Source organism: Brachyhypopomus gauderio, unplaced genomic scaffold (genome assembly GCF_052324685.1).
Source record: "Brachyhypopomus gauderio isolate BG-103 unplaced genomic scaffold, BGAUD_0.2 sc67, whole genome shotgun sequence".
In the NCBI taxonomy this organism is placed as follows: domain Eukaryota; kingdom Metazoa; phylum Chordata; class Actinopteri; order Gymnotiformes; family Hypopomidae; genus Brachyhypopomus; species Brachyhypopomus gauderio.
In genome coordinates, this window is record NW_027506888.1 from 955421 (window position 1) to 976931 (window position 21511).

A 21511-nucleotide genomic window follows, 5' to 3' on the forward strand; every position below is an offset into this window, starting at 1 on the left:
ACTTGAGTAAAATTGTTGAATACTGATAAGTAAGTATACCTCTGATAAGTAAATGCAGTTATCATTCACATATGACTAGCAGAATGAAAGAGAAGAATATTCATTGTGGCTATGAAGATAGGTTTATGTATTAGCAGTTAACATTTTCATATTTTGAAACACTCAGGAACTGAGTTTGAGGAACTGAGTTTGGCTATTCATCATGACGAGGGTCTCAGAGTGTGAATGCACAGAAATCATGGTGACTCTGCATTCAAACCATTTCTTCTTTTTTGACAAAAATGTGTTTAATATGTTCTTGTTTTCCTTCTCTTAGAAACAAAAATTACACATAATTAATTAATGCTCTCATTATCACAAACACACAAATGTGATTTAGGGGAAAGGTAGAGAGAAATCTATGAGAAACACGGACATAATTTGTGGGGGGGATGAGGGGGACATGTCCCCCCCCCCCCCCCCCCTACTTTTTCAAAAACCGGTTTTTGTCCCCTGCAGTTTTTACAGTTAAAAACAAATATTTAAATGGAGACAAATCAAGCGCTAGGACCACGCAGAAAACGATCGCTCCGATTTCTGACGCTGAAAAAAATCTAGTTTATTAGTAGTTTGCTCTGGTGCCAATCACTGGTTATCAATCGCTTTAGGTGTCAAACTTTGCCCCCCCCCCCCCCTTGCCCCGGCAACGTTTGACACCACCCCCAAGTCAACGTTTGACACACACACCACCACCATCTTCAACCACCCCCCGTCAACATTTGACACACACACCATCATCACCTCTCCCCCCCCCCCCCCCCCCCCCCCACACACACACACACAGTAGTGGTGGTTGTCAAAAAGTACAACCTATGTTGGCATTTTGAGACCAAACATGGAGCTATGTATGCCAAAATTAGGCTTCAAGAAAAAACAACAAATTGCTAAAGAATGAAAAGGAAAACTGCAATTGCAACAGAATGTGTTTTCGCTAAAGCCACAACCACAAACAATGCGGCAGTAAAAGCTAACTTTGTTGTGGCTGAAGAAATCGCTCGCGGTTCAAAGTCTTTTTCAGTGGGAGCTTTTTGAAGCACAATTGCTATTTCCACAGTTAGCCTATTTGATATTTCAAGTTTTGAAGTATATGTAACATCTTTGTTATTTTTCTTTATTCACTTGGATAGTTTGATCATTGGTTGATGGAGTAATGTGGGTTTCATAACATATATGCAAATATATATGTAATATTTGTAACTTGAATAAGTAATAAATTCAGAGTTATTTAACATCAAGGAGTTACATTTATAAGTTACAAATGGCCCTCATTGGACAACGGTTTTGCTGATGTGGCCCGCGGTGAAAATAAATTTGACACCCCTGCCTATACCATCCACTTCAAAAGAAACCCTGGATTCTTTAACCAAATGGCTGTTTAACAGCTTGTATTCCAATCCCATGATGAGAAATCTTACAACAAAATTTTTGTGTTGAGTTGATCTAGGAGGTAATTAATGACCTATTTTAGTAGATAACTGCTGGAACAGGATCCGGGAACTCTTTCATTTTGAAGGGTGCATTCAGGAAACTGTCTGCCTCTATCCGGTAACTTTCAAGCCTACTAATTATAAGTTATGAAGAAATCTGTCTGCGTTTAACCAATTAATTGAACAAATAATTCTATAAAAGACATTTTTTAAACACAAGATCAACATTCAGGCTTCCTAAATCACATAAGAGCTCTCCCTTTTAGCGATGCCTTTCCGCGTCTCCCCCATAAAGCATCCGCCCACCCCTCACACGGCCCTAGTCCAAAGTCATGAGCATTTTTAATATTATACACAAAAATATAATAAAACAACACAAATAAATTTCAAATCAGTTTTATGGTTTATGTGGGTCATTAATAAAAAAATAAAATTGTTTATTACATTTTACAATTTGTCAAAATAACAGCGATCAATATGTCGAAAAGACAGTCAAACTTGCTTTCCTTTTTTTTTTATACAAAAAAAGCATCTGATTGTACTACTAAACAACCGAGACTTGAAGCAAATGAAGGCAGCGGCAGTGGAGATGTTATTGGGGCAGGTGCGAGTGTGGTTGAGTCCCAAGCTATATACTAAACAACTAATAAGGTAAGAAACAATTCTGCACTTAAAACACTTATAAAACACATGTAAATCATTTAAAAGTAATTTATACAAACGAATAAGCTTGTTATTTTGACATTTGTGTGCCTAAGCGTTGTGTTTTATGTGTAATCCGGTGACATTGTTGGCCTCAGTGACCCCTTGTCTCATGCCGCTGTTTGCGTTCCGGCATCGTTTGATTTACAAATTAAGCACTGAGATAACTTAAAAAGCTTTGTGGCAGCTGGAATGGATGGGGGCCGAAGATCTGGAGCCATAGTCATAAATGTCTGAATTAGAAATGAGCTTAACAGGTACCTATTTCCAATCTAAGACCAGACAGTTGAGACTTGAAAACTGAGTTTGTGATGGTCTGGGCCTGGCTTTCTGCCTCCAGAACTATCAATTTCCAGGCCTATCAATAGATTATTGACCAGAATCTCTTGCCATCAGTCAGGGAATTGAAGTAGGAACGGAAATGGGTTACGCAACAAGACAACAACCCAAGGCATTGCAGCAAAACTATCAAGTAATGGCTTAAGAGAAATCCCATAGAAATGCAATGGCAAGATCTGAAGTGAGCAGTACATGCCAGATGTCCCTCCTACCTCTCACGGTGGAGTTCTGCAAGGAGGAGTGGGCAAAATTCCAAAAACCCAGATGTGAGACACTCATTTGTGGTTACAGAAGAAGTTTGTTTGAAGAAAAGGCTGCAAAAGGAGGTAACAAAAAAACAAACCTTCAAGCAGGACTGTGTGTATATATATACACACAGTCCTGCTTGAAGGTTTGTTTTTTTGTATATATATATATATATATATATATATATATATATATATATATATATATATATATATATATATATATATATATAGAGCAGAGCAGGAGTGGCTAATTGGGAGATTCGGGAGGATTCCCGATGGGCCGGCTCATGTCAATCTCTAGTTTGGGCCGATTGGGAGGGAAAAATAATTTTGGCCGGATTTGGGCATGAAACTCCCGAGCTGAAAAAGGGGCCCACTCCGGCCCTGATATAGAGTGTATATATATGTGCACACTGTGAAATTCTGCCATTTAAGGTAGTTGGTATGACACTAGTAATGTCACAATCATACAGCTACTTGTATGAGTACAAAGATTGTGACATACATCAGATTTTGAGCACAGGAGCACAGGACACTTGAAAAGACTTCAATACCAAAGGCTCTTCCTCTCTGGGAGAAAGGTAAGGATGATCTGGACATTATCACTGCACACAAAGCAATAAACAATGTAATTTTCACTGCTTCACCTAGCAAACGTCCTTGATGGTAATGTGTAATTTGTTTTTAAAATTGGATTTATGTCTATATTTTGTTTAGTCATATACATATTTATATTTCAAAGGGCTTGCACAAACAATACTTACAAACAGGACATTTTCAGTATTTACAAGTTCTGTCCCAGCACTTGTGCATTAAGAGGTTGGATCAGACAAGCAAGATGCTTCTGGACCTGGTGTGGCTAACAGCTACACTTCTCTGCTTCCCCTTGCTTTCACTTTGTGACCCACTGTGAGTATACGGTATGACAAACACACAATGAAGTAAATGTATTTATGAAAGTAGGATGAATATTGTGAACTCTGTGGATAGGGCAGATCTGTTGTGTGGGGCTGTGCTGTTGGGAGCATCCAGATAACTGTGCTTGAGATAAAAATGCTAGATATTTAGGCACCCTGCCCAGAAGTAGCCCCGGGGCCAGGACTTTGGACAGTTGAGGGTGAGCGTCCAGTGACTATGCAGACAATATGAACAATAAGAAGCAAAGTGGGAGGACCATATCAGGTCACCACCCACAATGCCCAGAATTAAGGATGTAGTGCAAAGCCAATCAGGTCAAGGACAGGAGTGGATGGGTGCTTGTTTTCACAGACCATGGCAATAGGAACTGGCTCTTGGTATTTGTAATGTAGCTTTACTTGTGGGTGGGGATGCTGGAGCTGGTGTGTGAGGTTGAGAGATACCATCTAGATTTTGGACTCACCTCTATATACATACTCTTAAGTACATTGGCCTCACTCCAGCTCAGGAGTTGCAGTAAGTGGGTGAGGAGCTAAGTGGTTTTGGGAACACTGGGGATAGATCTCTGGCTGATGAGAGCAAGTACTTGCTTTGCCCAGTAGATGTATGTCAAATCAATTCAATAGAGGAAAACTGATTGAGGAAGATGGTGTTTAAGTACACTGGGTAGCAAGGTACCGAGGTGGATCAAATTAGCTTAAAATTGCTGGGTATTTGCCTTCTTTAAAATGGTTGAATAAAGTAAACTTTACTATAAATACTCTTTCAGTGGAGTAGCTGAAGGAAAAGCACATTTGTCCAGAAAAAACACAAAAAGTTTAATGTGCTTCTTTTTTTTATTTTTATTTTTTTTTATGTGCTTTAAAAAAGTTTAAAGTTTAACAAATGTGCCGCGATCATTATGGTACAACACAAGCAGTTCATTAAAAAGCAACTAAATAATTGTGAAAAACATTTTTCCCTTTGCCATGCCAGGTTCATCATGTCTGCACCAAACCTGCTTAGGGTGGGCAGCCTGGAGAAGGTGTTTGTGGAGGCACAGGATTACACTGGCAATGATTTTAATGTGAAGATAATGGTCAAGAACTACCCACAGAAAATACTGGAGCTCACATCCACATCTGTTACAGTCAGAGCGTCTGCTAGCTACCAGGCACTTGTGAACATTAAGGTATCATTAAACTAGTATCCAGTTTGAACACAAAATATTTTACAATAACATCTTGGTGTGGGACACAGGTCATGAGTTTAACTTGACCAAGAATTTTATTTTGTATCAGTTCCCCAAACAGCAAGGGTTATACAAGCTTAGCACTACAGTACTGAGGTTCTTTAGAATTTGATTTACAGAAAATTAGTGTCTAGACTTTCTAGAAAGACCTTCTTGAAAAAACATATAGCTTCTCAGTCTTTTTTCAGTTACTGTCATTTTATTATTTTATTGCACTCGAGTCTTTTAATGTATTTTTCCTATTTTTTGGCACTTAATTTCCCATCCTCCTTGCTATATAAATCAGTGCATAAAACTCTGCCTGAGATATTATCAGTGTTGTATAAAGTATTAGAGACCCATATTGAGTAAAAGTACAAGTACTCTATCAAAAAATTTACTTGAGTAGAAGTTGAAGTGTTCTTTAAAAACTTTACTTAAGTAGAAGTACAGAAGTATTTAGCATTTTTTGTACTTAAGTATTGCAAGTAGTTTAGTCTAAAATTTATTACTCAAGTACTGAAAGTAAAAAGTACAAGTATTGTGTTTTGAATTAATTAAAGAAAGCCATCAGAGTTTGATTATCAATTGTTTTTATATATCACTTACAAATCAAAGATGTCAAAGACCACAAATACAAGTGTTCTGTATGAACAAACAAGTAGCAACTTAAGAAAATTGGGCTTAACATGTCGTACACAAAAAACAATAACCTATGTCCCGCTATGTCGTAGGTTTGACGCAGAAGTATAATTTCGCCTTAATTTAGCTGAGAAAACGAGGTGTATTTTGGACGTAAAATCCGTCCGTCCGATTCTAAGGGTGAGCCTACTGCCCTGCGTTTACCCTCAATAAATGCCCTTACCCTATAACAGGGGTGGCCAACCCGCGGCTCTCAAGCCGCATGTGGCTCTTTGCCTGGTTTCATGCGGCTCCCCAGCCGGTCCGCGGGCTCACCTGCACAAACGGGGCGACACACTGCTACATTTTCGTGGTGCGCGGTTAGTTTACAAGTCTAGCGAGCCGCTAATACTTTTAAAACCGGCGTAGTGGAAAACACGCATTTGACTGTCTTCACAGCTAATAATTTACACTCACACTCCACCCCCCCCCCCCCCCCCCCCCCCCCCCCGCTCAACAGATTACACTCGCCCATGTACGATGTGGCTCTTTGCCGTAACACAGTAAGAAAAGTGGCTCTTGGTCTATGACGGGTTGGCCACCCCTGCCCTATAAAAACACTACACTATAAAATGGGCACATGATTAGTCAGCATGAAAAGAGACACGCGATTACTGTTGCTAAAAACACATCGCCTTTATGATTTATGATTGCCAGCTAATGTTAAGTGAATACTGCAGCACGTCATGAACATAATTAGGTTAGTTAGCCAAGATATCTAGCCTAAATAGCACTTACTGACAGCTAAAGCTGGTGTGTCTTCTGTGCGTTATATTTATAACTTACATTGATGTTTCTTCAAGTTCAAAGGTAAATTTTTGGAGGCCAATATTTCATCCTCTTTAGGGAGGCAGAGATGGCACTTCATCCTATAGGAATTTACTTTCCAGCAAACGCAAACACTTATTATGCAGCACTTATGCTACTCTTCTGCTGTTACCAAACACAGTACCATCTCTTTTAATGAGATAAAAAGTGAATTATTTGGAATAATTTTGAGTATATGTGTATTTGTATCAGTGGGGAACCATCAGGGCCCTCTACGCCCTCTCTGAAGGCCTAAAATATTCTTAAAACATTATATATATAATTATCCAATTTTATTTTATCTACTTACAGTTTTACAATCGACATCTAAACAATTACAAAAATATAAGCAAATAAAATATTCAACTGTGTCTATTCAATCTGTGTTGGAAGGTGAGGGGTTAAGTGGAAGCCTGTGAGCCTGTGTCTCCCCCTATCAGGACTGTGATGCCCGCTGTTCGTTTACAGAGGGCCAGGCAGTTATAATTCAGCGCAATACCAGTTTCAAATGACAGTAAAATTGACCAATCATATCTTCCCTCTTAGTGGGCGGGCTTAACTGTATGATAATTTCCGCCCGCTGTGGCGACGCTAGCTGTCGTTAGCCTACCGCCGCTAGCTAGTTTCGATTCGGCCCTTTGACGTCCTCATTTACATATTCCGCTTCCGAGAACCATGGAGCTGTGAAACCTTATTTTGTTTGGAAACTTATTTTGCTTAACAAGTTATCTAGTACAAATGTTATTTGAACGCACTACATGCGTTTCTAAAGCTATACTGTCGTCTCGGTTTTTTCTTTATTCTTTAGTGCAGTTTATTAGGAGAGGAAAAAAATTCGGGGGGGGGGGGGGGGGGGGGGGGGGGATTGTAGCGGGCCCAGGTTTAATGGTCACGGTTCGCTACTGATTTGTATAAATATGCAAATTAAACTGAAGGTGCTGGAAAATACTGAAAATGAACCTTCAAAGTGCCGCACAAGTGCATAAATTACACCTTGTAACTTCACACGCACAAAAATCGAGAGGTGCACAAAGTCGCGACGCGACCGCGCACGTGGCCAACGCGCATGGGCGGACCCACCGTGGTTGCACCATTTTTGCCACGCAGACCCTTGCGGCAGTCACGATGTGTCAGGTGAACCTAGATTACGGAGCTCAAGTGTTCAGTGAAGGCAGCAGCAGAGTAAACCAGACGCGACCGTAGCATGCGCAGTTTTCTCATAAAACCGCCTGATCGCTTGACCCGGTAACAGCGCCAGTTAACATGTTTATAATTGTAACCAGTAACTATACTGTGACGGGCAGGGTGAGCGAAAATAAATGGAAGCGATCACGCCAAGTCTCAGGGAAAAAAGATGGTTTAATATGAAAAGTGCGCAAACCAAAACCCATGAACTGATCCGAATTAAGGATATAATAACCAGCGGTCAACTGGTACAAAGACAAGACATATATAGACAAACAAACGACCCTCAGGTGAGACGGATCACGGGCTCTGCCCACCTGAGGGACGAACACAACACCACACCCACAGGACGAGCTGCTGCTGTAGACGGGGGTGACCAGTAGGGGGCCGCCGTACCGTGACATATACAGCATGTAAAAAAATTTATCAGAGTAAAAGTATTAAACTGACGGAAAATATGTAGTGAAGTAAAAGTGGAAGTAGGAGAAAAAATAATACTCCAGTAAAGTACAGATACAGCATTTTAGTACTTAAGTACAGTAGTGAAGTAGTTCTACTTACTATACAACTCTGGATATTATATCTTGGGATTTAAATTTTATGCAACTACTCTTGTGTAATTTGTTTTTAAGTGTATTATTTTAATGTTCCCTATAATATCCTCTTAAATGTTCAATTAAGCAATCTCAATTGTAATCAACATTGTGTTGTATTATATCCAGCACCCAACAACTGTAATTTTACTGGGCTATGCTAACATCTCAAGTAGTGGGGAAGGGATATTTTAGTTCTGAAGTGACTAATCAGTTCTCTTTGCTATGGTTCAGATCCCTGAGAGCAGAGACTACTTCAGCAGTAACCCACTGGAGAAGCAGTATGTGTGCCTGCAGGCACAGTTTCCCACAAAACTGCTGGAGAAGGTCGTCATGGTTTCCTTCCAGTCAGGCTACATATTCATTCAGACAGACAAGTCCATCTACACACCCAATAGCAGAGGTAAACGTTAATGCATAGATGAAATCATAAATGCAGCCACCATAAAGTGTATGGTGTGTATAAATGCAGCTAAAATACACATCAAATAAATAGCACTGATACTGAATTTGCATCCTTCAATGAACGAAACAGACTAACGAGCGAATGGATGAATTAAAAAAATTACCAAACAAACTAATACTTGCTTGACAACTGTTTAAAGCCAAACTTAGGTTTTTAATTTGGACAAATTAAATTAGGGCTTTAATATATTTACAATTATATATTTGTTCTACAGTTCACTACAGGATCTTCTCAGTGTCATCGGATTTGGAACCTACTGATGAAGGTGGAATCTCAGTTGAAGTCCTAGTAAGTGCTCAAATAATGACTACACAGAAATCATCAGTTCACAGTTAATACTAATTGATTGATAATTAGATTTTTCAAGTAACTGAAACTCTATCAGTACGATTGCTGTATTATTCACTCTTTATGTCTTTATCATGAGAACATACAGAAAGGAAAGAGTGGTCATGTTTAGGCTGATGGCCTGTTTCAGTATGGCAAGTATGTGGTGCGGTTGGGGAGATTTCATTTCATTTTTTTTTTTATGTTTAAACTTAGTAGAACACCTGAGTGATTCATTTATTTGTGTACTGTGACAGTAGCCACCACCAGTAGCCTCTATTAGTCAGTGGCTTTTGTTTATGCTTGGTCTTTTTTGTTTATGCTTGGTCTTTTTTGTTTATGCTTGGTCTTTTGTTTATGCTTGGTCTTTTTTGTTTATGCTTGGTCTTTTTTGTTTATGCTTGGTCTTTTGTTTATGCTTGGTCTTTTTTTTACACGTCTCTGTTTTTGTTTGTTGCCACACCCCACTTGGAGACTTCTTCATTTGCAGACTTTCATTTACCTTGTCCTTTTTCTACACATTCTACGCTCATGACATGTATAAGAAGATATTTGTATAATTGTGTATTTGGGAAATTGCTCACATTAGTAAGCAAATTAATTATTATATTTCTGTTTTTCAAGAATCATCAAGGAATTTCAATTCGGAGGGATACAATCTTTCCTAAGCAAGGAACTCTGACTGGGATATACAACATCCCTGATATTGCCAGGTTGGTGCATTGCTAATTCTCAGAAGTCTTTTTTAATGTACCTACTTGTCATGGTTTGACATGAAATATTTTTTTTTCCTTCCAAAGTCCTGGAATATGGTCTGTGGCAGCGCGGTTCGTAAACACCCCACAAAAGAACTTCACTGCTGAATTTGAAGTTAAAGAATATGGTGAGACTCAGTTCTTATATTCACTCAAATACCATTATGCTTGTTGGATCTCAACACATATACTCACTTGTATGTTGATTTGCAGTCTTACCAACCTTTGAAGTCACCTTAAAACCATCCAGGTCCCTCTTCTATGTGGATGATGTGGACCTTAAAGTGGACATAAGTGTCATGTAAAAGAAACTCATATCACTCGGACTTTCCCCAAATCCATTTTATAGAATTTTTTTACAGAACAATTGTATAATTTTACTAAGCAACAGAATGGTACTGGCAAAATGTATTTTATAAAAAATAAGATACTAAAATGATTCAGTTTGGAATTGCTATTTGGTGTATACAGAGCCATTGCTGTTCATTGCATGTTTCTAATTGTCAGAGATCACTGCTGTTTTGTGGCAATGTAATTTGTGTATGTTATATAAAGGTACCTTTTTGGGAAGAAAGTGGATGGAAATGCATTTGTGGTGTTTGGTGTGATGCAAGGTGACAGCAAGACAAGTCTGCCAGCTTCTTTAAGCAGAGTCAAGGTGAGCTTCACAGAAAGTTGTACATGTTTTATTTTATATACACCACAGAAGTCCATGTATTATTTACATACATGTACATTCCAATTCTAACATAAAGTAAAAACACAAGTATGTGTATTAATTCATATGATATTCTAGATCACTGATGGCGAGGGCAATGCAAAGCTGACCAAAGCAATGATTCACAAAACTTTCCCAGACATCCACAAACTTGTTGGAAGTTCTCTATATATATCTGTCAGTGTTTTAACAGATACAGGTAAGAACCATAAAGTAGTGTGTCTCTCCATATCCAGTGCAAAACAGACTCCTATTGACCTTTTTCAATGTTTATCCATATAAGCTTTTATGATCAATAATTTGATCAATACTAATGTTCACACTAATAGGAGATAATTTCATTACAGTTTTTCTCAGTCGATTTGGTTCATTTCTCACATCATGGTTTACATTGGCATCACACTAATGCATTTCTCAAAACAGTTAGTGCAAACAGCAAAACTCAATGAAATACATGCAAAAGCAGATACTTCGCTCAAAATTATTTGTTTTTGCCCCAAAATCAAATATTTAGGTCAATCAATTTGTCAGTGCCATCAGAATATCTAGTCTGTGTGCCATTGCCTATGAACAAGGCAGTCAAAATACTTGGTCATGTTGTCAGTGCAACTATAAGTCACAGTCAGTGTAGACTGTATATTCTGATGGAAACTAGCTAAGCTTTGATTTCAATAACGTTTTGATTTGATTTGCACATTCTGTGGTATATCAAATACATGTTACACACATAAAACTTACATGGAACACAAAGTTACACATGACTGTATGTGGGAGACTGATAGCAAGACACTGGACTTTGTACAGCAATATTGTTTGACTGTATTGTTTGCACTGCAATTTGTTGACAAAAACAAATCTGATTGAAATTCAGAAAAGACCGACAACTGACTGGAAAAACTGCAAAATTAAAAACTTATTCTACACATTCAAAACAACCTAAGCACATACAGCCTCCTCTTGTTGTGTGAAAATGGAACCAAACAATTTAATCAAATTAGGATAAATTACCAAAATGTAACAAAAAAATTTACCAAATAAATAAATGTAAAATGATGCCTTAGAGCAGGGGTGCTCATTACGTCGATCGCGAAGGAAGTGTCGGTCGATCGCGAAGGAATGTGCGTAGATCGCGTGACATTAAAAAGTAGTAGATGAATCGCCCATCCGCACTGACGGTTGTATTTTGATTGACATTCATGGTAGCCAATCTGCAATCCGCTCAACAAATTACGTTCGCCACCCCCCCCCCCCCTCAACTGCCCCCACTATGAGCTAGTCTTGATATCCTATATGGTATAAGAATGCAAAAATGTAAAACATGTTCCACAATTGTTGCCCTTACTGTATTTCACTGTTTTGTCCCCTCAGCCTTACACCACACAGTCTTACCCCTCTAGACCAGTGATTCTCAACTGGTGGGTCGCGACCCAAAAGTGGGTCACGGACACGTCCTTGGTGGGTCACGGACAGCTTGTTAAAAAAAAAAAAAAGTCTACTCTTCAGATTTTGTACTCGTCTTTTATCTTGAAAAAAGACAGAGGCACATGCCACAGCTCCAGACTGCGACTAAAATGGTCGCAATCACGACCATAAATGAGTAATAAAATTATTTCACTCGCCAGTGGCGACAGGTGATACAAGAGCATTATATTTTATGAGTGAAGATTTTTTGTCATTGGAAAAATATCTACAATTTTCTTTTGAGGTTGTATTTTAAAAGTTAACCGATATGCTGTAGTCCCCACTCTCATGTTCGCTCTGCCCATTAACAAAAGCGGGAATCACCAGCGTGACTCGCAAAGCAGCAGAGCCGAGCTGAAACTTTAGCACTAAGCGTTAGCTTGTTGAAAATAGCGAAGCCAAAAATATTGGATTTTTTCACACAGTCTACATTTCTGTCGGACCATAAGAGGACACACTCCTTTATAACTGTACATAGTTTTAAGTTCATTTTAATGGGATCAAAAGTCACTCATATACATACTTTGAAACCTGGTAAAGTTCGTTTCACGTTCGCATATTCGGAATTCTTTCTTCAATACCTTTAAGTTAAAAGTACCAAAATATGCAAATTCTTATTTCTGGCACCCAAGACAAACATCTACAACTTTGTTTACATCAGGAATATATGTATTTTAAAACATGTTATTTTAAATATACTCCTGTCACCGCTGCACCGTCTAAGGCACCGTCTACAAATGACCTTAACACGGAAGTGGAGGTCGTAAAGGCCCCAGAGCACTGCGCGTTTTTTGCAATAATTTCAATAGCTTTTAAACGGTCCATCTAAGACCACCAAAGAAGTTGGATTACATAAAGTTAATCTTTAATAACAACCTACAACTAAAAGATGGGTATTTATACCTTGCACCATTGTGTGGTGGTCAGTTTTTGTCAAATATTTCAATAGCTTTTAAATGGGCCATCATAATTCCACAAAACAAGGTTGTTGATTAGGATGCACTTAACTATAACTCTTTTTTATGCTCTTATGATGGACATTTTAAAAGCTATTTAAACATTTGACAAAATGTGCACTTAATATTTATACAACTTGTTTTTATCTTATGAAGAATCGTTAAAAAAATTATTTAAATCTTTGCAGAAAAAAAGAGTGCGCAGTGCTCCGGGGCCTTTACGACCACCACTTTTGTCCATGTTAAGGTCATTTGTAGATGGTAATAGTAGTACATTTAAAACATGTCTAATTCCGAATACGCGAACATGAAACCAACTTAACCACAGTTACAAGGAAGAGAAAACATCAGTCATGTTGGATGACAGAGATCCTAAATAACAGCTGACCTGATGTGAGTGCTTATTAGTTTATATTATGGCACCTAGAAAAAGTTATTGGTGCCTGATTTTTTTCTTTTAGGACCTTCTGGCTCCTTGAGTAATTTTTAGTATGTAGCCCAGCATGAGAACCATCTTGTTGCCATGGTAACCACCAATTGTTTACCCTTTTAATTTGTTATAACATTTGTACTGTATAAAACTGGGTCGCGACTTAATGACAATGAGAAAAAGTGGGTCCCGGGCTGAGACCAGTTGAGAACCCCTGCTCTAGACCATATAGTCTTACTCCTCTACACCACACAGCCTTACCCCTCTACACCACATAGTCTTACCCCTCTACACCACATAGTCTTACCCCTCTACACCACACAGCCTTACTTCTCTTATTGGCTGTTCACCCTATACATGGCCTTGTCTTTCCATTATGAGACTTTATGATACTTCAGTGTTTAGCGTCTATAAATGTTTGCCAATTACAGTAAAGGTTCATGAGACGCACCACTGACCTATGGTTGAGACCATTGGTTGATCTAAACCTTCACCAATTCCCTTTCTTACTGTAATTGAATGTTCACTTGTAAACAACTTAATCAAATTAGGATAAATTACCAAAATTTAACAACAAAAAAATAAACTAAATAAATAAATGTAAAATGATGCCTTAGAGATTACGACATGCACTTTTGCATATAATAACCTAGGCGAAGACCTAAAGACTAAATGTTTTGGAGGGTAAGACAATTCAACAGACAATCTGTACAACACATTTTGATAAACATGTCAAAAGCAACTGATAATGTAAAAATCAACAGACAACTGTCCATGTCCATTTGCAATATGTACAAAAGCATTTGCAAAACGTTAAACACAATGAGAAATGCGATGTGCACAAGTGACAAGGAGATGTGGAGACTGAATGAACAGTTTTGAGAATTTCAATTCTGATCTGAGAAATGAACCAAATTGACTGAGAAAAACTGTAATGCTAACATTCATACTGACGTAGAAGCGCGCATGTGTTTCAGGAAGTGAAATGGTGGAAGCACAGAGGAGGGGCATTCAGATTGTGACATCACCATACACCATCCACTTCAAAAGAACCCCGAAATTCTTCAAACCTGGAATGTCTTTTGATGTTATGGTGAAAAGCATTTTTTTCTACATCAGTATGAACATGCTGTGAAGTTTTAGTTATGTCTTGCTGTATGAAACTTGATTCAGATAATGAAGAGCTTGATAATTTTTTGTTGGCATTTTTTTTCTCTCTAAAAGATTCTGTCAGGTAATATGGAAGGAGCCATTTGAAGGTTTAAGAGCCATGTGTCATGGTACGGCGGTCCCCCTACTGGTCGCTTCTGTCCACAGCGGCAGTTGTCCGGTTGTTGTTGTGTTGTGTTCGTCAATGGGCTGGGCAAGGCCCGCGATCCGTCTCACCTGATACGTCTTGTCTTTATACCAGTTGACCGCTGGTCATTATATCCTTAATTTGGATCATGTCACGGGTTTTTGGTTTGCGCACTTTCTTCATTAAACCCTCCATTTTCCCTGAGACTTGGCGTGATCGCTTCCTTTTTGTTTCGCTCACCCTGCCCGTCACACTATGACAGTTTACTCACAATAAGCAGAAGTACAAAATTCATAATCCACAGGCTAATATCAGGCAGGAAAAAGTAAAAAAAACGGTGAAAAGGAGTCCGGTTCAGTGGGTAAAGGCATGGACATTTTATATTTAGCATAGGTCTATGGAATAATGTGGTTTAACCATGGATCAGAAGGCCGATTGTTGTGCTGAATGTGAAAAATTTAACATGAGAACACATGCATAACATGTCTGTGCTGGATTTTTGTGTTATTTGTTGTTTTAAAAGGTTTATGTGACAAATCCAGATCAGACACCTGCTGAAAATGTGGATGTGGTGGTCAGTCCTGGAGCAGTATCGAGTCGCACCAAAGCCAACGGCATGGCAAAGGTCACAGTCAATACTCAGGGAGGAGCCAAGAGTCTACCAATCACTGTGAGTCAGGGGGTCTTTAGCCCAGTCTACCAATCACTGTGAGTCTGGGGAGGGTCCTCAAAAATAAGTAAATAAGCATTTTTAAATGGAGCATTTTAAATGGGAGCAGTTTAAAGTTGTGCAAAGTGCTTGCTAATGGTAAATGGTTAAAGTTGTGTTATGGAAATTTTCCACAGCAAATAAAATCTACTTAACCATAGTCAAAGGGTTCAGTCAAATATCTTAATTGCGAAATAGGCCAGGAAGTTAGTTTGCATAGATTCTAGCTACTCTGTCTCATTGTTTATTAGTAAAGATTGTTACTGTTCTGATAGAGGAAACTGCAATAAGCCATGTTAAACATACTAAACATACAACAAAGTACTGTAGGGCTGTAAAGGCTTGTTTAGTGAGTTCGGGATCCAGTGTCATGGTTTTAGTTTTATTATTGTTAATAGTTGTAGTAATAGTGTTTTTGGTGGGTGTGTTGTGCATGTGTTACTTCTAATACACAGGACGCTAAGGCTACATTTTTTCATGCTGTTGCCTTCATTGTGAAACAGGGCAGATCAAAACACTTAGAGGAAGGCAACACACTGCCATTATGTTTATGACCATTTTAATGTCTGGTGTGAGTAATAGTAACATACTGAAAATTGAAATCCTGGAATCTTTTTGGAATGCTCCAGGTAAAAACCAAAGACCCACGCTTAACTAATGACAGACAGGCTGTAAACCAGATGACTGCTCTACCCTACACTACCAAAGGAGGTTCCAGTAATTACCTTCATATTGGCATAGATGCTTCAGAACTGGTTATTGGTGATCAGATCAAAATCAGTCTCAACTTTGGCAAGAGCCCAGGTGTCCAAAATCAGGATTTCACTTATTTGGTTGGTGCTGCTTCTACACACAACCATACACACTAACAGTCACTAACAGATTACAACAAATTATTTATACATTATTTATACAGAGTATTTATACATTAATAAATGCTGTTTTGCAGTATTTCTATGAGTTATTGAGAAATTCATAAATGCTGTTTATTTTACAATATGTCTGTTGATGGACAGCAGAAAATAACTAAATGCACCTTTGCAAGGTTTGGGAGTGTCTCTGCTAACCAGGTCTACTTATTGAGTTGAATTGACTTGAAAGTGTTCTTTCCTTGAACTGCTTCTTTTTTTCCTCCAGATCCTCAGTAAAGGACAGATTGTGCAAGCAAAGAGGTTTAAGACACAAGGACATTCTCTCGTGACTCTGTCCATGCCTGTCACCAAAGACATGGTCCCCTCGTTCCGAGTGGTGGCGTATTACCACGTGGGACCATCTGAGGTCGTGTCCGACTCAGTCTGGGTTGACGTGAAGGACACTTGTTTGGGAACGGTAGGCCATGCTGCATCCTGTGAAAAGTAATGAAGTTCTATGGGTGGGAGAAGACAGAATTCTCTGAGATTGAAAAAATCCTGAGCAATTTTAGTCCACATTATGAGCCAGATCATTAGCAAGCGATAATGGAGAGTGCTTAAGCATTTCATATATGTGTGCCTGGCAAAAGAATGGCATGGTTACATATGCCTTATCTAGAAAAGTATAGTAAAGTATATTGTATAGTATTTTCAAAATAAAGCAGAATTACCACTGTAGTCTTTGCTGTGCCTTATCACTCCACCTTTCTTATCACTTTAATGTAGCTGGAAGTGAGGGTAAAGAATCACAACAGTGCCTATGCACCAGGGGACGGTTTTGTCCTCACAATCACTGGAGATCCAGGTGCCAAGGTTGGTCTTGTGGCAGTGGATAAAGGCATCTTTGTGCTCAACAAGAACAGACTAACGCAGCCCAAGGTATGCAGTTTGTCTAAATGTCTTGTAGTTTCATGGAATGTTTGGGAAACTTTTCCATTGATACTTATTTTGGCTACTTGTGGTTTCTCTTTCTTGCACTACATCCTGGTGGGTCGTCGTCCCCCCCCCCCCCCCCCCCCCCCCCCCTCCATTGTAAAACACACTTGGGTTTGTAAAAGGTGCTACATGAACTCACTTTATTATGACAGTGATGATTATTATTATCATGAATAAACTTGGTCCCATTTTGTGATTGTTTTCCCACGTCCACCAACAGATCTGGGACATCATTGAGAAGCATGACACAGGCTGCACTGCTGGAAGTGGTAAAGACAGTATGGGGGTTTTCTACGACGCAGGTCTGCTGTTTGAGTCCGACAAAGCAGGAGGGACCGACTCCAGATCAAGTACTTTGGACATTTTTCCCCCAATGACATTATAGTCTGTATAAAATAAGAAAACTTTTCAGAATTTTCAGAATTGCTTCCTCAAAATGATTAAAGTGCAATCCATACTTAAAACAGACTGTGTTCTGATCAAGCCCCCACACTGGGAATGTGAATTTCATCAATGGACCTTTCTTTCCATATAGCACCAGAATGTCCTGCTCCACTAAAAAGAAAACGGAGAGCTTTGAGTCTACTACAAATCACCACCACACTCAGTAAGAAGCAATGTTGTTTAGATACCTCCATAGTATCTAAATTTTAGTGCTTAATCATGTCAGATCTTCTGTAAACAACTGAATAAAACTTCAACTGGATCTTCAGCTAGATCTTCAGATCTTAGCCAGGATAATGCTCAATGTTCTTACCCTGTTCTCTTTGCTCCTTCATGTCCAGCTGGGAAGTACAGTGGTGATCTGAAGAAATGCTGTGCAGATGGTCTGAAGCAGAACAAGTTGGGCTACACGTGTGACCGCAGGGCTAAGTTTATCACAGACGGCATGGAGTGTGTCCAGGCTTTCCTGCACTGCTGCAAGCAGATGGTGACCCACAAGGAGGGGGAGGGGGAGGGGGAGCTGTACTTGGCTCGCAGTAAGAACCCACCCTGCTGTATGCGCTTTTTTAACTTGTTTTGACTTGAGGGAGGTTGCTTCCAAGAAGCTTTGAAATTTTGAATTTGGTGATGTTAAAATATGCATGTACATTTCGAAGTTCAAGGTTTATACTGTTGAACAGCTTACTTACACACCTATCATATTAAGGTCAGCTATACAATCCACAGAATGAACGTCAATACATCTAATCATTACCAATAAGATTTCAAGGTAATCTTCTCATGTGAATCTTGTTTAAAATGTGGTTGTCGTTCACATGCATTTGTTTGCCATTGCCTCCTCAGGTGAGGAAGACGATGGTGATTACATAAGCTCTGATGACATCGTGTCACGCACTCAGTTTCCTGAGAGCTGGCTGTGGGAGGATTTGAATCTGCCCCCCTGCCAGGGAAACCAGCCATGGTACACACAGAGATTCTGGTTTTCAATTTTAGCAAATTTCAGACACAGTGAAATTGTCAAACCATGCTAGTAAACAAATAACAAATCAGTACTTTTTCAGAATCCAAGGTACCAAAACGGGCAAAGCAGATACAGTGGCCAGTCATAGATCAATCCATGAGCTATCTGACAAAATATGAGACTGAGCAAAATTATCATAAAAAAGCAAGTGTCAAAGTTCAGAACAGTACACACATAGACATTAAAGGCCCCCTAACATCAGTGGAACAGAGAGTGCGAGAAGGAAAGTCACAAACTGACAGTATAAATAGGCAAAATTATAGCATAGAGGACTGGTATAACATCTGTAATCAGGAGACCATTAGCAAAGGTAAGCTAATGGATGACTGTGATGGAGGACCAAAATAGGTATTATGAGAAGTGAAATTGGGGTCACCCGCGGGTCCTGTTCCCGCGACCCGGAAGGGGTCACCTGTGTTTCCTGTTCCCGTGACCCAGAGGGGGTCGTCGCCTGTTCCTGTTCCCGCTGCTCGTCTGCCGGCCACGCCTGTTCCCGCTGGCCGTCAGCGGACCCTGCCTGTTTCCCCGGAGACTGTGCTGCCCATGTGTGGGCTTGGACACAATATGCCTGTGCTTCCTTATGGATGTTTGTCCCTTGGGCCCATGTTCCCCTTGAACCCCGGTCCCATCCCTGGTTTTGTTTTGGTTCCGGTCCCCGTGGTTGTGTCTGTTCGTGTCCATGTTCCTGTTCCCGTGTCTGTTTCCTGTGGTGTCGTCCCTGTCCCTGTCCCCATGTCTGTTCCCCAAGTCGTTACCCACCTTGTGCCTGTGCCCGTCTCTGTTGTTCATAGCGTCTTTGCCTCAGTGTTTGCCTTTGCCCTGTCCCCTGGCCCCACTTCCGTGTCTGTTCCCGGTCCTGTCCTGTCCTTCCCTACTCCTGTGCCTCGCCCTGGCCCTGTCCGTTCTCCCTTTGTCCCTTATCATGTTGCGTCCAAGCCCAGCTCCTGGCCTGCCTTCGCATCTCCTGTCCCTGCCGTGCCCCAGGTCCCATGTCCTGTCTTGCCCGGTCTTGTCCCTCCAGTCTGTCCCATAGTGTCCTGTCCCGTGTCCGCTGTCACTGTCCCTCGCCATGTGCCGTGGTTCCCTGTCCTGTCCTAGTCTGGTTCCCTGTCCTGTCTGCCCTTGCGTGCCCCGGAGTGGCACGCTTTGAGGGAGGGTTCAGTCATGTAGGGCTACGCCCCCTCTCCTAGCTATCACTCCGGTTTCCCTGTTCCCTCGTGTCTGTGTTGTTCCCTGCTCCTGGGTCCCGCCCTGCTCGTCTGTTGCCCTGGTTTCCCCTCGTCTGCCACGCCCATGTCATCATTGTCTGCACCTGTGTCTTGTCTAGTTCTGTGCATTTATAGTCCCAGTGTCTCCCATGTCTGGTTATCAGTTGTTTTGTTCATTCCTGTTTGCTGTATTGATGCCGTTCATGAGTTTGCTCTTTGTGTTTTCCGTTATCCGTGTTTATCTGCCTGTTCTGTGTTTCCCCGTCGTGTTTAGTTCCCTGTCCGAATATGCCCGTTTATATTTCATGTTCTGCTTACCTACCTGATATGACCCCCGCCTGCTATTTTGACTCTGTCCATGGAATTCCCTTGAATAAATCTCGCTCTCTTCAGCGTTTGTGTCCGCCTCCCTTTTCTGCGTCAAGCAGATTGTTACAGAAACTTTGGTAGGTCAGAGGGAGCAGAGGCCACATTTCAGTACAAACAACAGGTTTACATTCTTGTACCCACCATTTAAAAATAAAATTTACACCTGAGGTAACCAAACATTTTTTGAGAAAAAAAATTGTGCGCAATTGGCTGCCGCTTCTCGCCGGTGTGTGATTGGTTGTCTGAGATGTAGCTGTGTTAACAATTGTAAAGCGCCTTGGGTATCCTGAAAGGCGCTATATAAATTGAAACATTCATTCATTCATTCAACAACACACATTTATGTTTATGAATTGTATATGGTGTATGTATTTCTTGGACAGTTTGTGATGTTATGCACATGGGTTATAACTTAATGTAGTAATTAGCTGTTTACCTGTGACACTGATCTGCTGTTATCCCTGTTGTTTCTTCCAGTGTGACATCAACTCTCACCATGAGAAAAAACTACCTGAAAGACTCCATTACTACCTGGCAGGTGCTAGCTATCAGTCTGTCTAAGACCCATGGTCAGTCCCAGTCCTTCAGCCCACAGCCATGCCTTAAAATATGATCTTAAAATATGACACAATATGGTGTTTCTTTCTCTATTTAGGTATCTGTGTGGCTGATCCTTATGAAATGGTCGTTGTAAAGGACTTCTTTGTGGACCTGAAGTTGCCGTACTCAGCAGTGCGCAACGAACAATTAGAAATCAAGGCCATTCTGCACAACTTTTCAACAAAAAGACTCAAGGTACATTTCCTAATCTCTCATAACTACAGAATCATTGATGCTTTTCTCACTGTGCTGTATTTTGTTTATGGAATGCAGCTGATCCAAGTCCAGTCTATACATCTCACAACGAATGCACATTTTGTTTTGTTGCTTGATTTGTTGTGCTTCCTGTTCCACCAGGTACGAGTGGACTTCTTAGAGACGGAGCACATCTGCAGTGCAGCAAGCAAGAAGGTCAAATACCGTACAACGGTTTTTGTAGACGCCAAATCCACCAGGTCTATTCCATACATAATCATTCCCATGGAGCTCGGGGAACACTCTATCGAGGTGAAGGTCTCAGCCTATGGAACTACTCTCTCTGATGGAGTGAGGAAGACCCTGAAGGTGGTGGTGAGTTCCTTAGATTCCCATATGATCGCTGTTAAGAAAAGAAAGTGAACAGAAGGAAAAAAAATACAAAGACTTATATTCTCTACCTCTTGCTCAGTCCGAAGGAGTTTTAACAGAAAAGGTGGAACTTAATGAGGTACTCAACCCTTCTAAATACTCAGGTGAGGAAGTAATTTTGTTACAA

At 40.2% G+C, this 21511-nt stretch overlaps 1 protein-coding gene across 3 annotated transcripts in view; it reads left to right on the forward strand.

The window, feature by feature from the left end:
* The first annotated feature begins 3181 nt into the window (after positions 1-3181).
* Positions 3182-21511, forward strand: part of LOC143490839 (complement C3-like) — a 33768-nt gene continuing 15438 nt past the window's right edge. For all 3 annotated transcript variants that reach the window (XM_076989348.1, XM_076989349.1, XM_076989350.1), the window contains exons 1-23: positions 3182-3336; positions 3498-3664; positions 4649-4844; positions 8384-8552; positions 8830-8903; positions 9567-9655; positions 9743-9825; positions 9911-9998; positions 10253-10355; positions 10494-10614; positions 14240-14355; positions 15083-15229; positions 15898-16101; positions 16406-16597; positions 16906-17058; positions 17336-17465; positions 17651-17722; positions 17901-18095; positions 18403-18520; positions 20635-20726; positions 20813-20952; positions 21115-21327; positions 21425-21488. In XM_076989348.1, the coding sequence (XP_076845463.1) occupies positions 3594-3664; positions 4649-4844; positions 8384-8552; positions 8830-8903; positions 9567-9655; positions 9743-9825; positions 9911-9998; positions 10253-10355; positions 10494-10614; positions 14240-14355; positions 15083-15229; positions 15898-16101; positions 16406-16597; positions 16906-17058; positions 17336-17465; positions 17651-17722; positions 17901-18095; positions 18403-18520; positions 20635-20726; positions 20813-20952; positions 21115-21327; positions 21425-21488 (2830 nt within the window). In that variant the 5' untranslated portion in view covers positions 3182-3336; positions 3498-3593. The remainder of the gene's footprint in view (positions 3337-3497; positions 3665-4648; positions 4845-8383; positions 8553-8829; positions 8904-9566; positions 9656-9742; positions 9826-9910; positions 9999-10252; positions 10356-10493; positions 10615-14239; positions 14356-15082; positions 15230-15897; positions 16102-16405; positions 16598-16905; positions 17059-17335; positions 17466-17650; positions 17723-17900; positions 18096-18402; positions 18521-20634; positions 20727-20812; positions 20953-21114; positions 21328-21424; positions 21489-21511) is intronic.